This window comes from Monodelphis domestica, chromosome 1 (assembly GCF_027887165.1).
Source record: "Monodelphis domestica isolate mMonDom1 chromosome 1, mMonDom1.pri, whole genome shotgun sequence".
In the NCBI taxonomy this organism is placed as follows: domain Eukaryota; kingdom Metazoa; phylum Chordata; class Mammalia; order Didelphimorphia; family Didelphidae; genus Monodelphis; species Monodelphis domestica.
Genome location: NC_077227.1, coordinates 78,061,387 through 78,079,289, shown reverse-complemented (window position 1 = coordinate 78,079,289; position 17,903 = coordinate 78,061,387). Strand labels below are relative to the sequence as shown.

The following is a 17,903-nucleotide window of genomic DNA, read 5'->3' as shown; positions in this document are numbered from 1 at the left end:
CAACATGTAAAAAATGTTTTTAACATTCATTTTTTAAATTCCAAGTTCCCAATGTCTCTCCCTTCCTCCTGACCATCCCCTCATCCCTTGAGAAGGTGAGCAATTCCACACTATCAACTACAGATGAAGTCATGCAAAACACCCTTCCGTGTCCGTCACATTGCCAAAGAGAACACACACACACACACAGAAACGAAAATGGTTTTTTAAAAGCCACTTTCATCTGTCCACTGAGTTCCTCGGTTCTCTCCGCGGAGGGAGACTTTACTTTTTCATCAGGGGCCCCTTAGAATTGCCTTGATCAGAGTTGAGCATCCTTACAATAGTTCTGGTCCTGCTGCTTTGCTTTATTCTGATTCTCCTTCCAACTCCCTGCTCCTTCTCTTCCCCCTGCTTTGCTGAGGGGGAAGAGAGGAAGTGGCCCTACTATGTGCACAGCATAATGTGAAGCCCTTTAAAATAAGACCCCCTCTGCTGGGTCAGTAGCCATCATTGTTGCCTCTGCCTCCTGGCATTCCCAGGTGGGTCCAGACCCCCTTCTATCCTCTCTCTATTCTCAAAAGATACCCATGATAGCTTCCAGGGACTGAATTCTCCTCTCTCTTCAGATGCTTCCTAAAACTATGTATTAAGTCCCATCTCCCTCCTAAGCCACAGGCTCATGATCCCGGTTGCGTTTTTCTATTCAGTCGTGTCCTTTTCTTCATGATACAATTTGGGGGTTTTCTTTTCTTTTTTTTTAATTAAAAAAATTCTTTTCCAATGGCTCCATGATTCATATTTTCTCCCTCCCCTCTTCCATCCCCTCTCCTGGAGCTGACAAGCCATTCCACTGGATTTTACATGTTATCCCTCAAAACCTATTTTTGTTTTATTCATTTTTATAATAAAGTCATTTGTTAAAACCCCCATCCTTTAGGGTTTTCTTGGCAAAGATACTGGAGGGATTTGCCATTTCCCTCCCTGGCTCATTTTACAGAGGAGGAAACTGAGGCAGAGTGAAGGGACTTTTCCAGGAATCCCATGGCTAGGAAGTGTCTGAGGCCAGCTTTGGTTTTACTGTCTTTTTCCTCCCACTCGCCACCCTTCTGAATCTTGCTGTATCTCTCCATCCCAAGACTCCTGCGATGAGGGTGCCCCTTCATTCCTCAGCACTTATCCTATTAGTGCCCCTGAGCAGTCCATTCCTCTAACCCCTCCCCTCCTCCTGATGTCCTTCCTTTGCTCCCCTCTTTACCCCGTGGCACCCTCTGCCCCATTCCTCAGTCTCCCTCCTCCCTGTCCCCACCTGCTTTCTCCCAAGGCAGCGCTCCCACCTCGTGTCTAGGGGCCAAGAATCACCGAGAAAGCAGGGGGTGAAAGGGAGGGGGAGCTGCCCCCTGTGGCAGGGAAAAAGCAGAAAAAACCCAGTGGGAGCAGGAGGGAGGAGACCAGAGAAGAGGCTCTCCGCCAATCAGCGACCCCAGAGCAGCCCTGGTGCCTCTCCTCCCCTGGGCGGGAGACCGGAAAACCGGGAGCCCTCCAAACCCCTCCCACTTGGGGTGCCAGCTCTTCCCTCGGGAAATGGGGTGGGTGGGAGAGTTCAAACTCACGGGGGCCCACGGAAGGCAGGCTTATCCCCTAGCTTTGTAAGGGACAAAAGAAACTTGTCTGTGGCTTTCTGGACGGGCCTGTAAGAAAGTGGGGTGGGGGGAGCTGGGCAGTGCAAAAAGGTCCCCCCCAGAGACACAGGGCCTCAGTTCGAATCACAGCCTTGTTCCTTCTGGGCCTCAGTTTCCTGCTCCGTAAAGAGTTGGACTAAGGGATCTCCAAGCCTAAGTCCAGTGTTCAATCTTACGATCATCCCCCCACTCTTTCACTCCCCAGCCCACGCCTCCCTCCTGTTTATGAACCCAGGTATCGGGATGGGGGCAGCAAATTTTTAACTAACTATTGATTATTAACAGGAGGGAGAGAGCTCAGGCTTGACTCCAGGTCAGGGGCAGAGAGCCGCCGAATTAAGACTTCCTAAGGATATGCTGGCATCGCAAGTCTGGTCCTCTGCGAGGCTGGGGGCAAAGGGGCTGGGCAGATGCCTGGCCCGGAGTCTGACAGGCTGGGCCTCTGGGGAGGGGAGGAAAGTGGACATTGGGGGCATCTACCCCCCAGTGACCACCCCTTTCACGGCCACGGCAGAGGTGGACTACGGCAAGCTGGAAGAGAATCTGTACAAACTTGGCACCATCCCCTTCCGAGGTAAGGGGAATCCTGGATATGGCTGAGGGAGGCAGGAGGGTCAGAGCAGGAGCTGGGCAGGCCTGGATCTGATCCCAGCAGCCGGCCACTTGCTTTCTCAAGGCTTCCAATTCACTAAGTGAGGCCCCATTCGTGGCTTCCTCGTGCCCCTTCCAGAGCAGAGGTTCTGTGTGTGATTCAGTGGCCCAGGGGTGCTCGTGGGGATGGACACCAGTGGTCAGCCTCTCCTCAGCCAAGGCCGCGAGCAAGGCTCAACACAGATGTAGGTGTGACCTGCCATTTTCCTGTGAGGGAGAAATAGGGAACCTTCTCCCCTGAGAATGACCTCTAAGAAATCCCCAACAGCCCCCTTTCTGGAACCCTTTTGAAGATGGATCCTCTCCATCTTGTCTCTGGAGTCTGTCTCATCGCTCCCTGGATCTGAGTAGGAATGTTCAGAGTTAGTATCTCCTCTGCTTCAGGTTTTTCTTCTCCCTCCCTATTAGTTTATGAGCTCTGTCTTTTGCCCCTCTTTGCATCCCCAGTGCTGGCACAAATGCTTAGCAACTGACTGAATGCCGGAATCCTGCAATTGACTACTTGGGCCCCCTCTTTTATTTGCTTTTGACTGGCTTTCCTTTCCTCTTATCTTTACTGATCAATATTCAGAGACGGCCCCTTCTAAAACAGAGCAATTGGACAGACAACAGAAGTGGTTTATTATCATACTACTACTATTATTAAGCCAATATAGCAGCACCTTACTGAGTTGGCTTTTACAACCCACAGCCACCCTGCCGGGAGATGACTCTTACCGCAGCTCAGATCTCTGTACCCCCCCTTACCCCTACACCCCCAGGGGGATAGCACTCTATGGAATTTTGCCTCTGAAAAGATCAAAGCTTTGGACTTTCTGGAGATGGAATTTTTTCTTTTTAATTTTATTAAAAAATTGACATTTATTTTCTGACATTTTGTGATTTGAATTCTCTCCCTCCCTCCCCTCATCCCCTCCAAGGTGGTAAATAATCTGATATAGATTATATGAGTGCTTTCATGCAATACATATTTTCATCTTCCCCATGTCTTGACTGAAGACATATATCCCATATACAATTTTTTAAAAATCAAGAAGGAAATTAAGCAAAGTTGCATACTTTGTTCTGTAATCAGATTCTAATCATTCCTTCTTTGATTAAAGATAGCAAGTTGTTTTTTGTATCATGAGGCTCTTGGGGTTATCCTGAAACCTTGTTTTGCTGATAATAGTTTAGTACTTCACAGTTGATCATCATATAATATTTCATATATAATATTTGTTATATATTTACTATATATAATATTCATACTATATATTAACTATACATAAAATTTATATTATATATCATATATTAATCACATAGAACATTTATATTATATATTTATTATATAATATATTGTATATTTATCATATATAATATTTATATTATATGTTTATTATATACAATATTTATTATATATTTCTATTATTTTTATATAATACTTATATAAAATAAAATTTCCTGGTTCTGATCACTTCACTTTGTATCAGTTCATATGAGTCTTTCCAGGTTTTTCCGAATTCATCCTGTTTGTCATTTCTTATGGTGCAATAGTTATCCATTTCAACCATATACCATATGTTGTTCAGCTAGTCCCCAGTTGATGGACACCCCCCACCCCCTATCTCCAATTCTTTGCCACTACAGAAAGAGCTGCTAACAATATTTTTGTATAAGTAGGTTTTTTCCTCTTATCTCTGATCTCTTTAGGATACAGACACAGTAGTGGTATTGCTGGGTCAAAGGGTAGGCATGGTTTTCTGGCCCTTTGGTTGTGATCCCAGATTGCTCTACAGAATGGTTGTCTCAGTTCATGTTTCCACCAAACAGTGCATCAGTGTAGGAAGAATCCTTTCAATGTAATCTTTTTGCACAATGCTCTGGCTACTTGCTAAAGGATACAATCCATCTAAGGCAAGAGTTCTTGGTTAAAAAATTCTTAGCTTTTGACCTGGAAAGGATACAAAGTGTTGATTCCAAGGCAGAAGAGCAACAAGGTCTAGAAAATTGGGTCATGAAGCTAGGAAGTATCTGAGGTCAAATTTGAACCCAGGTCCTCTTGACTCCGTTCTTCCACTGTGCTACCTTTTAAGATAAGGGTTCTTAACCTTTTTTTATGTCATGGGCCCAATTTGGCACTGAAACCTATGGACCCCTTCTTAGAATGCATAAAACAAGACACAGAATTACAAAGGAAACCAATCATATAGAAATAGTTATCAAAATATGTTTTTTTTTTAAAATAAAGTCCCTATCCTAAGGGGTCCCAAAGCTAGACCTAAACCCACCAAGTTTGGTTAATAGCAGCCTTGAGAGTGCATTATCTCTGGCAGAAGCCATACTTTTATCATTGCCATTAGCTTATGTAGGAAGCACTGGACCAGTGCTTGAGCTGTTAGTGCTTGCCTCCGCAGGCGCCATCCTCACTCCAGCTGTGGGCTACATTCCAGGAGGGCAGAAGGGGGCAGGAAATAGGCAGAGTATGAAATTTGTCTCCCGTTAGTTCTACAAAGTGGTCCCAACTGACCCAGGCCCAGGATTCCTAATAGAAAACGTGGTGGACATGGACATCAAAGTGGATCAGTGAATTGAGAGCCAGGCCTGGAGTTGGGAGGTCTTGGGTTCAAATTTGGATTCAGACACTTCCTAGCTATGTGACTCTGGGCAAGTACCTTAATCCCCATTGCCTTTTCTTTCTTAGAACCAATACACAGCGGGGGCCTAGTAGTACCAGATCTTAAACTGTACTATAAAGCAGTGATCATCAAAACAATATGGTTTAGAGATAGAAGGATGGATCAATGGAATGGACTAGGGATAAATGACCTCAGCAAGCTGGTGTTCAGTAAACCCCAAAATCCCAGCTTTTGGAACTCACTATTTAACAAAAACTGCTGGGAAAATTGGAAAACAGTTTGGAAAAAATTGGGGGTTTATCTTATACCCTATACCAAGATAAATTCAAAATAGGTAAATTAGGTGAACATAGAATAATATACCTGTCAGATCTATGGGAAAGGAAGGAATTCAAGACCAAGCAAGAGATAGAGAACATTACAAAATGTAAAATGAATTACTCTGATTATATTAAGTTTAAAAGGATTTATACAAACAAACCAATGCAACCAAAATTAGAAGGGAAGCAACAAACTGGGAAAAACATCTATAACAAAATTCTCTGACAAAGGTCTAATTTCCCAAATATAAGGAACTAAGTCAAATGTACAAGAAATCAAGTCATTTCCCAATTGATAAATGGTCAAAGGATATGAATAGGCAGTTTTCAGATAAAGAAATCAAAACTATCAATAATCACATGAAAAGGTATCCTAAATTCCTGCTAATTAGAGAAATGCAAATCAAGGCAACTGAGGTATCACCTCACACCTAGCAGATTGGCCAATATGACAGTAAAGGAAAATAATAAATGTTGGAGGGGATGTGGCAAAATTGGGATAGTAATAGACTGTTGGTGGAGTTGTGAATTGATCCAACCATTCTGGAGGGCAATTTGGAACTATGCCCAAAGGGCACTAAAAGACTGTCTGCCCTTCGATCCAGCCATAGCACTGCTGGGTTTGTACCCCAAAGAGATAATAATGAAAAATGTTTGTACAAAAATATTCATAGCTGTAGCTGTACTCTTTGTGGGGCAAAAAAGTGGAAAATGAGGTGAAGTCCCTCAATTTGGGAATGAGTGAACAAATTGTGGTATATGATGGTGGTGGGATACTGTTGTGCTCAAAGGAATGATGAACTGCTTGTTTTCCATATGAGCTGGAAAGACCTCCATGAACTGATGCAGAGCGAAATGAGCAGAACCAGGAGTACATTGTACACAGAAACTAAAGCATTGTGGGACAGTCATATGTAATAGGCTGTACTACTAGCAGCAATGCAATGACTCAGGACAATGACAAAGAATGCTATCCACACTGAAAGAACCGTGGGAGTGCAAATGCAGAAGAAAAGCATTATCACTTATTTATATAGGTATAGGAGGTGTTGTTTTGGTTTTTAAAAGATGATTATCAAAAATGAATAATATGGAAATGGGTTTTAAACAATAAAAAAATGTATGTATAACCCAGTGGAATTGCTTGTTGACTCCAGGAGTGGGGAGGGAAAAGAGAAGGAAGACAACATGAAACATGTAACCAGGGGAAAATACTTAAATTTTAAAAATTTAATTTTAAAAAAATACACAGTTTTTTTGTGGGAATAAAAACACCGAGGAAAAGCAACTGCTTGACTACAGGGGTGGAGGGGATATGACTGAGGAGAGACTCTAAATGAACACTCTAATGCAAATACCAACAACAGGGAAATGGGTTTGAATCAAGAACATATGTGATACCCAGTGGAATCATGCGTCAGCTATGGGAGAGGTGGTGGGGGTGGGGGGAGGAAAAGAAAATGATCTTTGTTTCCAATGAATAATGTTTGGAAATGACCAAATAAAATAATGTTTAAAAAATACACAGTTTTGATTCTAAGATGGAAAGTAAGAGTTTAGAAAAGAAAATAAAACATGGCGGCTCACCTCATGAAACCTGGCCAGCCTTTTAGAGGAAGCAGAGTATTAACTGCTCCATTAAAAAAAGCAAACCATGCATCTCTGGGAGCCTGTAGGGTCTTTTTGGAAGTGACTTGGTAGTGGAGGGCACTGCCCAAAATGAGGATGAAGCTGGCTCTGATTCCAGGGCACATGGGCTCTTGGTGTGGACTTTGCTTCCAGGAGTTATAGGACAGAGAGAATGTGTCACTGGCATACAGGCACCTCTTTCTTCCAGAAGCTTCTACTCTTTCATTCTTCTACATTAAGAGACTCGAGGATGAGAGCACTGATTAACTCACAGTCCAGTTCAAGACACAGTGAATGCCCAGGACAGAATAACCATTCTACCCTCTTCCCCTCACTTCAGCCTTTATTGGATAAATTGGAAGGGACCCCGAGAGCAAGATAATTAAGGTATAAACCTTAGAAGCTGACTAGATCAGCTAAAGAGTCTTTCCTTGAACTTTGACCCAATTCTAAGGAAGTCAAATTCAATACTCAATTCACTCGGTCTGGCACTCATCCATGTTAACTATGTCCTGCCCTACAGCATTACATAAAAATATATTGGCTTCAATATATATCCTTCAATGGGCAGATGCACCAGCTTTCCTGTAGCTCTGAGCAGTGGGAGCCTTCGCTGAAATGCTACTTCTGCCTGAGAAAGTATCTCAGTGTTTCTCATAAGGTTTCTGATGACTGGAGAAGGGGGGTGGGGGGTGGAGAGGGAGAGAGACAGACAGAGAGGGAGGGAAGAGCTGGGGGTGGGGGAGAAAGATGGGAGAGGGAGACAGAGAGGGAGGGAAGAGCTGGGGGTGGGGGAGAAAGATGGGAGAGGGAGAGAGACAGAGAGGGAGGAGAGACAGAGAGACAGAGAGGGAGGAGAGAGAGACAGAGAGAGACACAGAGAAAGAGAGAGAGAGAGAGAGAGAGAGAGAGAGAGAGAGAGAGAGAGAGAGAGAGAGAGAGAGAGAGAGAGAGAGAGAAGGAAAGGGAGAGGGAGAGACAGAGAAGAGAGACAGAGAGGGAGGAGAGAGACAGAGAGAGACAGAGAAAGGGAGACAGAGACAGACAGAGAGGGAGGGGAGAAAGACACACAGACAGAGAGGGGGGGAGAGATGAAGGGAGGGAGGGAGAGACAGACAGAGAGACAGAGAGGGAGGAGAGAGAGAGAGAGAGAGAGAGAGAGAGAGAGAGAGAGAGAGAGAGAGAGAGAGAGAGAGAGAGAGAGAGAGAGAGAGAGAGAGAGAGAGAGAGAGAGAGAGAGAGAGCACTACTCCTGTAGCTGTGGTTTTCATGTTTTCCCATCTAGGCTCCACTCAGGTAAGCTGTAGCCCTGGGAAGGCTCATGAATAAATATGGAGGGTTTCATGGATCCAATGGGAGGGATGGTTCCCCTGATCTTGTACAGGTGAACTCTCTTCTAGAAGCTTCCTTTCCCAGCCTAGGAAGATCCCCCCTGGAACTAGAAAAGCAGTCAGGCTGAAAGCAGATTATTAAGAGGAGGGTGGAACAAGAGAAGGCAGCGTCTGTAGGTGTTGGGGGGCTGGGATGAGGGCAGAAGGGAGTTGGCAGGAGAGATCCTTCCCAGAGCCCTTGGAATTGAGCACCCCGGCAACACCTACCCCAAGCAGGTCTCTATGAGCCTCCTGGTGTTCATTTATGTCTGACTCTGTGACTCCATGGGCCATAGCTATCCATGAGGTTTTCTTGATGAGGATACTGGAGTGATTTGCCATTTCCTTCTCCAGTGGATCCTTCTATCATGGAATCAAAGATTAAGTGACTTGTCCAGGTCACACAGAGGGAAGTGTCTGAAACTACATTTGAATTCAAGTATTCCTGACCTCTCTCCCTCTCTCTGTCTCTCTCTGTCTCTGTCTCTGTCTCTCTCTGTCTCTGTCTCTGTCTCTGTCTGTCTGTCTGTCTCTCCCTCCCTCCCCCCCTTTTCCTCTGTTTATCTGTGTGTCTGTCTGTCTCTGTCTCTCTCTCTCTGTGTCTCTCCCTCCCTCCCTCTCCCTTTTCCTCTCTGTTTCTCTGTGTTTCTGTCTCTGTTTGTCTCTGTCACTGTCACTGTCTCTGTCTCTGACTCTCTCCCTCCCTCCCTCTCCCTTTTCCTCTCTGTTTCTCTGTCTCTGTTTGTCTTTCTCTGTCTCTCTCTCCCTCCTTCCCTCCCTCCCCATTTTCCTCTCTATCTGGGTCTGTTTGTCTCTGTCTCTGTCTCTGTCTCTCTCTCTCCCTCTCTCTCTGTCTTCCTCCCTCCCCCCTTTTCCTCTCTGTTTATCTGTGTGTCTTTCTGTCTCTGTCTCTGTCTCTCCCTCCCTCCCTCTCCCTTTTCCTCTCTCTTTCTCTGTGTTTCTCTGTCTCTATCTGTTTGTCTTTCTCTGTCTCTCTGTCTCTATCTCCCTCCCTCCCTCCCTCCCTCTCTCTCCCTTTTCCTCTCTGTTTCTCTGTCTCTATCTGTTTGTCTGTCTCTGTCTCTCTGGAGCCACAGCCATCAGGAATCTTATGAGAAACACTGAGATACCTTCTCAGGCAGAAGCAGCATTTCAGCGAAGGCTCCCACTGCTCAGAGCTGGCAGGAAACCACTGTGTATCTCTTCTTGAAAACTTTTGGATTCAAATGTGTGTTACAATGTTCAGAGGAAAATCAGAGCTTGTCCTTTAAAGGCAATAGTTATTGGTATTATGCAAATTGCAATATGCTCCAGTGGAAAATGAGCTGGTTTTAGTCTCAGGTCCTGGGTTCATGTCCTGCCCCTTCCCCTTAGTCAGTCAGTAAACATTTACTGGGCATTTACTAATGTGCCAGGTGCTATGCTCTAAGCACTGGGGCTTATGTAAAGAAAAGCTAAAGACAGGACCTGCTCTCAAGGAGCTCCTAGTCTAATAAGGATGACAACATGCCAACTATTCTTTACAAATAAGCCATATGCAAGATGGAGATGATCCCCAGAGGTGGGGTGCTAGCATTAAGGGGGATCAGGAAAGGTTTCCTTTTTAAATTTTATTTTCTTCCAATATCAAATGTACACACAAGTCTTCCATAGTTACATGATTCATGTTGTCCCCCTCCCGGAGTTGATGAGCAATTCAGGAAAGGTTTCTTAAAGATTTTAGCTGGGATTGGAATCCAGGGAAGCCAGGAGGAGGAGAGGAGGAAGAAAACCAGTAAAAAAGCCCATAGTTGGATATGGAGTGACCTCAGACAGTATTCTAGAGCCTTTTAGAGCCTCAGTTTCTTCATCCATTAAATGGGGGGAGAGGAAGAATGGACTTCACTAGTTGGCTTGTGGGGTCCCTTCTGCTTCTAAATCTAGAATCCTATGGCACTGAGGAGTAAAAGATACCAATTTTGGGGGGGCAAAACTTGGATGGTATCATAGATCCAAATCTGGTCCAACCCTCTCATTTTATAGATAATGAGGTAATTTATTAAGTTCATATAGGTAAAGTCAGAAAATGGGATTTGAATCCAGGTCCTCTGACTCCCAATCCAGCAAGCTTTTTAGACTCCAGGCTCTTCTCAGGGCTAGAAGAGTTAGTGCTGTGAGTGAGATGGTTTCCCAGGAGTCTGTTGATGGAAACAGATCATTTGTCTCTGTGAAACAGGACAAAATGAAGCCCCATGATTTTGATGCTGGAAAGTCAAAGTTCAAGAAAGCTGTTCTCTCTAAGAGAGGACAGGTAGAGAAGGCAGAGTATTGGCTGGCATACAAGGATGCTGGGCCATCCAAGGACTCATTGAGAGCTGGCAGAATGTGAAAAGTCACTTGGTGGATTTTAGAAGTTAGGAATTGGACATAAAGCCTAGCACTCTTGGGCAAGTAAAAAACAAAACAAAACACTGTAGGTGAGCAGAAGCTGGAGAGTCTCCTTGAAACTGAATAAGGGGGCAACTGAGTGGCTCAGTGGATGGAGTGCCAGACCTGGAGTCAGGGTTCCAGAGGTTTAGGAGGTCCTGGGTTCAAATCTAGTCTCAGATACTTCTCAGCTGTGTGACCCTGGGTAAGTCACTTAACCCCAATTGCCTTGCCTTTATTGCTCTTTTGCTTTGGAACCAATACTTAAGATCAATTCTAAGATAGAAGATAAGGGTTAAAAAACAACAACAATAAGAGTAGGTTGGGTGCAGCTAGGTAGCTCAGTGGATGGAGAGCCAGGGCTGGAAATAGGAGGTCCTGGGTTCAAATTTGAACTCAGATACTTTCTAGCTGTGTGACCCTGGGAAAGTCACTCAACCCCCATTGCCTAGCCCTTACCACTCTTCTGCCTTGGAACCAATACACAGTATTGATTCTAAGACAGAAAGTCAGGGTTTAAAAAAAAAAGTTGAATTTAGGAAGGTACATAATTTGTACCCAAATGTTTGCATTTCTTTAAACCTTGCTCTAGTCATCTGATGTTCAAAACCTATTGCAGATACTTTACTAGCTGTGTGACCCTGGGCATGTCATTTCATCAGTGCCTCAGTTTCCTTATCTGTACAATGGAGATATTTAATAGTTCTTTCCTCCCAGTGTTGTTATGAGGATAAAACAAGATATTTGTGAAGTGCTTTTCAAACCTTAGGAAGTCCTATGTAAATGCTAACTGTCATTATAGAGAAATGGCTGGAGCACTGGACCTGGAATCAGGAAGTTGAGTTCAAATTCAAGCCTCAGGCACTTATTAGTTGATACAGTCACAACCTCTTGACTGCCTCAGTTTCCTCATCTGTGAAATGGGGATAATAATAGCACCTACCTACTTCAAGGGTTGTTTTAAGGATCTAATAAAAATTTGTAAAAAAGCACTTAGTACAGTGTCTGGCACATAGTATATGCTATAAAAATGCTGTTCAGTCATGTCCATTCTTTGCAACCCCATTTGACATTTTCTTGGCAAAGATAATGCAGTGGTTTGCCATTTCCTTCTCCAATTCATTTTACAGATGAAGAAACTGAAGCAGAGTTAAGGGACTTGCCCAGGGTCACACATCTAGTAAGTGTCTGAGGCCAGATTTGAACCCAGGAAGAAGAGTCTTCCTGATTCCAGGCCCAGTATTTTAACCACCAGCTGCCCTATAAAAAATACTTATTACCTTTCCCTCCCCCGCTCTGTTGATATTTATTAGAGAAAAATTAATGTTTTTATTTCAATAGTCCCACCAGCCTCATCCATGTTTTCTTATTCTATTTGATTCCTTATCTATTTCTTTCTGTAAATTCTTCATAAAGTACATATCTAAACATGCTAGAGACCTCCCTTTGGTCTTTTTTGGTAGGGTAGTAGTGGTGATATTTATTCATCTTTTCAGTTAAATGTAGAAACTATGTTTTTTGTTCAAAAATAATTTATTTTCCCAGTTACATATAATAAAAGTTTTCAACATGCATTTTCCAAAATTACAAGATCCAAATTGTCTCCTTCCCTCCCTTTCCTCCCCCCACTCAAAGATGGAAAGCAATTTGATCTGGATTATACATGTAGTATCATGCAAAACATACTTCCATATTGGTCATCATTGTAAGAGAATATTCACAGAAAACCAAAACTCCAAAAGAAATACCCAAATAAACTAATGGGAAAAGGTATATACTTTGACCACATCCATCCTATTCCAACAGTTCTTTCTCTGGGAATGGATAGGATTGTCATAAATCCTTCAGAAATGTCCCAGATCACTGCATTGTTCAAAGCAGCTAAGACTTTCATAACTGATCATTGTACAATATTGCTGTTACTGTGTATGATGTTCTGGTTCTGCTGATTTCACTCTGCATCAGTTATGTAGGTCTTTGCAGCTCTTTCTGAAGTCATCCTGTTCATCACTCCTTATAACACACTAGTATTCCATCACCAGCACATACCACAATTTGTCTATCCATTCCCCAATTGATGGACATCCCCTCAGTTTCTAATTCTTTGCCACCACAAAGAGCTGCTATAAACATTTTTGTACAAGCAGATCCTTCCTCTTTTTTATGATCTCTTTTGGGATATGAGTCAAAGGATCAAAATGCACAATTTTATAGCCCTTTGGGCATAGTGTGGCAACAATTTTTGACAGTTTTCTGACACTTTAGGATTCAGATTTTCTCTTTCCATCCCTTATCCATTCCCCATTAGTATCAATTCTAAGACAGAAGAGCCATAAGGGCTAGGCAATTGGGGTTAAGTGACTTGCCCAGAGTCATATGGCAAGGAATGGATGAACCAGGACCTCCTGTCTCTAGGAGAACTCTACCTACTGTTCCACCTAGCTGCCCAGCTTTGGGTCTTAATATACTGTAGGTAAAAATGCCACCACCACTCAGGTTGTCTTTTTGTTACCATATTATATGATAAGTATCTGACCTCATTTTCTGTCTTCTAATATCTCTCCTTGAGTGTATGTCATCCTTCGTAACCCATGAAGCAAGGTTTCAAAAGTAAGAATTTGGGGAAATAAGATAATAGCTCCTTCTGAGATATTACCCAAAGTGCCATTGTTTACCTGGTGGGAATTCCCAGTGTTTGGAAGGAAATAACCAGCATCAAAAGAACTATTGTCTATATTCAAGCTTATAAAATAATAGCAGGTGACACAACTGATAGCCTTTACACACACACACACACACACACACACACACACACACACACACACACCTCCACAGGTCCAAAGCCAGATAGATTCCTTTTCTCTCCCATTTTATTTTGTAAATTCTGAACATCAAATACGATGAGCATTTCCATATACATTGTGGAACAGCAGAAAAGAATTGTGTGTGAAATTGAAAATCTCTATGGCATAGACTTTACTCTTCTTTTTAAGGATATAATACATTCAACATGTAGCTTTCAAAGTTGCCTGGCTTGTTTCCTTCTGGCCTTCTTTCTTCTGATTTTGAGTGGAAAGGGAACCCTAACACTAACCCCACTTTTTCTTTTCTTTTCTCCACCCTCCACTTGAAAAAAAAAAAAAGAAGGAAAAAACCTCCTAACAAATATGTTTAGTCAAGAAAAAAACTTCTGCATTGTCCATGTGCAAAGATGTATGTCTCATTCTGTGTGGATACCATCACTTCTCTGTCAAGAAGGGGAATGCTTGGGTCCCCTTGGAATCATGATGATTTAGGGAGCTTTCCAGTGCTTCCCCTGTGCTGAGCCAATCACTTGTACTTCCCCAGATTGTGACCTAACACCATTCCAGAATGCACTCATTTTCTCCCCCCCCCCCCTCCCTTCTTGTTCTCAGGATGGCTGGGGTGGGACAGGATGGAAACAATGCTTAGTGAGCTGGTCGCAGGAGTCAGGAAGCTAGGCTGGCATAGTGGATAGAGTGCCAGGCTCGGAGTCAGGAAGATCTGAGTTCCAATTAGCTGTGTGACCCTAGGTAGGGCACTCAACCCTATTTGCCTCAGTTTTCTCATTTGTAAAATGAACTGTAGAAAGAAGGGAGGCAAGTATCTTTGCCAAGAATACCCCCAAAGGGGTCACAAAGAGTCAAAAATAACTGAAAACAACTGAACAACAACAAAAGCAGGAGATCCAAGGTAAATGGAGCTGATGGCAGCCACAACTTACAAAGTTAGTCTCTAAGAATAATTCGTTTCTTCTAGTGTTGGTAGCTCACGCATTGACAGACTGCTCCCAAAGACTGCTGGGGCCATCTGCCCATCCCTCCCACCTATCTCCCTCACAATGGGGTTCATTGCTGAGGCGGGGAGGGTCTCCCCCAGGGAGTGGAGGAGCAGGGATCTGCCCTGCAGTTAGCCGCTGTGGTGTCTTTGAGCATGAGCCATGTAAGGGGAGCCTAGGCTCCCCATTCCCACTGCCCTCTTATCTCAGCCTGACTGGCTCAGGGTCCTGGAGAGCCTAGAAGGGATTTCCCAGCAACCATCATTCAAGGTGGTGCTGGCGGCCAGCCTGCTTCTGGGTGCTGGAGGCCTCTACCTCTGGCTCCATTGGAAGAAGAAGTCCGCCAAGAGAAGGAAGGATGCTGAGAAAGAATTAATATGGGACAAACTGAGCACTTCGGCTACCTCAGAGAGTAAGAATGCTCCCTGGATCAAATCCCACTTCAGCCGCCTTTCTGAAGAAAAGATACCCAGCCTGCATCAAAATGGCAGTGGGGAGGCCAGTGCTACTAATACTACCTTCCATGTAGACACCTTAACCTCCACCTCGAAGCTTAAAGAAGGGAAAAATATTGATGTCCAAAAGGAATCCTTTATCAGCCGGCAGAGGACATCAGGAAGCAAAGTGTGCAAGGAGACCTACAAAGAGAATTCCAAATCAACTTCAGGGGAAGAAGCAACTTGGGCATCGATGGCAGCAAAGGTGCGGGAAATTGATGTCTCAGGTCGGTACTTAGCAGATTCCATGCTTCAGAGGGCCCCAGTCAACCCAAACTCTGGTCATTTGGAAACCAAGGACATTAATAAAGAGGAATTCAAGATCCTGGAGGAAGTAGAGATGAAAGTCAAGGAGAATTTCCTGCCCCACCGGGAAAACAACATAACACGCTCCAACAGTTGCTACCATGGCCATGGCAATCACAGCCAATCATCTCATGGCCACCATGGTTTCTCTTTTTGAAATTAGCTAACAAGACTGGCATCATCTTATTCTCCTGACTAGGTCAATGCAGTTGCACCACTCATAGACTGTCCCACCACCACCTCCCCCATCCTGACTCTGGTCCAAGGAGAAGTAAGTTTAATGCCAGTCAGAAGGATTTCTACCAATGTGCCTCAGACCCCATTAACCTCAGGGAAACATCTGGACATTTTACAATGTCTACAGGATGCCAGAAGTGAAAAAATCTAGCACAGGAAACCATAGTGACCCAACAAAGAAGAATGGGGAAAGCTGTGCCTTCAGAACAGACTGCCTCTCCTAGAGGGCCACAGAAGAAATCCACAGAAAGTTAGTCAGTCAGTCTGTTGGCTCCTCTGGGAAGGTACCAGGAGCGTCCTGTAGCATAACAGAGGGACATGCTCAATGCCCCAGGACCTGCACCCCCCCCCCCCAGAAGCATGGGATTTACCTGAAGAAAAATGCCTGTGAATGAGCCAATAAAACCTTGCAATACTGTGGCACGGTGTCTGAAGACTTCTGTGGAAGCTGGGATTTAGCCAGAGAATGTGGTTCATGTTGTAGGGGATTCCTCCATCAGTTGTAATCTGGGTGGGGAATATATCGTTCCTTTTCCAGAAGCTCTGTGTCGAGATCACAGGAGCAATAGTGCTATTTTTCTTTTTTTTTTTACTTTTCCAGGGCACTGGCTCCTGGGACATTTCAGCAGCCTCCCTCGCTTTTGAGGTACCAAGGAAGGGGAAGTTGCTGGGTGTTAACATTGCAGCAGAGCTAGCAGAAACTCCCAGAAGATTGTGAGCAAATGAACAGATAGTTTTTCTCTTCCTATCCTGTCACATCCTATCACAGTGGAACCCAGCCATCCCACTTGGATGCCTTTTAATCCTTTTTCACTGAATGAATGAAAGCCTTTTTCTTAGAAGCACTTAAAAGTGCCAAATACCTGTGCTGGGTACTGGGGATACATATATAAGCAAGAAGGATAATTCCTGACCTCACCGAGCTTTTTTTCTTTTTTTAAACCCTTACCATCCATCTTGGAATCAATACTATGCATTGGTTCCAAGACAGAAGGGTGGTACGGGTTAGGCAATTGGGGTTAAGTGATATACCCAGGGTCACACAGCTAAAAAGTGTCTGACACCAGACTTGAACCCAGGACCTCCTATCTCTGAACCATGCTCTCAATTCACTGTACCACTAGCTGCCCCCGGAACTTCTATTCTAATAGAGACAGCATATAGAGGGGAATGGTGGCCAGACAGGAGAGTTTTGGACAGGGAAGTTCCAGGGATGCTGATTGAAGTTCAAGTAATTGATTGACAGTCTTTTCCAAAAATTTGGATTTGATGACTTTTCTCACCCAAAGTCTTCCATCTCTGTACAAAATGCTTGCCCTGTTTCTGTTTTGTCAGTCGTCATCTGCCTCAATGCCTTTTCTCTGCACAGGTGAATTGTCCTTATACTTCCTAATCCCGAGGCTACCAAGAGGGCATGACAGTAGGCATCACCCCCGGACCCAGTCATTTGGTATTTATTAGATGCCTACTATGTGTCAGGCACTGGGCTAAGTGCTAAATCAGAGGTCTGACTAGACATTTTTACAGCCATGAAAAGAACCACAAACTATGCTCAGCAAGCCCTGTCCATCATCTGATGGCTTCCTATTTTGTTTTATTTTTTATATTTTTATCTTTACTTGACTTCCTATTTTAACTAATTATCCTGCGTGACTAAATGCTAAGTTAAGAATTGTAAGCATCGTTTGTGGTTCAGTTTTTCAGACCTGTCTGACTCTCTGTGGCTCCACGTGGGATTTTCTTGGAACAGATACTAGAGTGATTTGTCATTTCCTTCTCCAGCTTATTTTATAGATGAGGAAACTGAGGCAAACAAGATGAATGACTTGCCTAGGGTCACACAGCTAGTAAGTGACTCTGGGCCCAATGCTCTATCACTGTGTCACGTAGCTTCCCTCTAAACTTGGTGTCCCCTGAAGAACAAGCTCAAATCACCCTGATTTAGTTATTGCTCTGTTGGGACTCCATTTTCATGTATCCTCTGCATTACTGGTCCTGCATCTAGCCAGATGTAGATGATCTAAGTTAAACACCATCAAAAAGTCCTATATGGGAAATTCCATCCAGTAGAGTCAATAATGGAGAGACTATATTGCTGCTGTTTCTTGAATTGATGGTTAATGATGTAAATGGGGGGCAGCTGGGTAGCTCAGTGGAATGAGAGCCAGGCCTGGAGACAGGAGGTCCTGGGTTCAAATGTGGCTTCAGATACTTCCTAGCTGTGTGACCCTGGGTATGTCACTTAGCCCCAACTGTTTAGTCCTTCCTGCCCTTCTGCCTTGGAACCAATACACAGTACTGATTCTAAGATGGAAGGTAAGGGTTTAAAAAATAATATTTTAGGAGAATAGAACCAACTGACGTTTGAGGAATGATCTATTTCCATTTGAGATGGCCAATATGGGGATA

The 17,903-nt window shown here is 43.9% G+C and overlaps 2 protein-coding genes across 2 annotated transcripts in view; both read left to right on the top strand.

The window, feature by feature from the left end:
- Window positions 1-1,517: 1,517 nt before the first annotated feature.
- HOGA1 (4-hydroxy-2-oxoglutarate aldolase 1) overlaps window positions 1,518-17,903 on the top strand; it is a 36,588-nt gene continuing 20,202 nt past the window's right edge. Inside the window, exon 1 of the mRNA XM_001373861.4 lies at window positions 1,518-2,235. Within this exon, the coding sequence (XP_001373898.1) occupies window positions 2,016-2,235 (220 nt within the window). The 5' untranslated portion in view covers window positions 1,518-2,015. The remainder of the gene's footprint in view (window positions 2,236-17,903) is intronic.
- Window positions 13,247-15,914, top strand: C1H10orf62 (chromosome 1 C10orf62 homolog). Its single transcript, XM_056794364.1, has 2 exons — window positions 13,247-13,265; window positions 14,624-15,914. Exons 1-2 carry the CDS (start codon window positions 13,247-13,249, stop codon window positions 15,412-15,414), a joined length of 810 nt encoding a protein of 269 aa, XP_056650342.1. The 3' UTR covers window positions 15,415-15,914.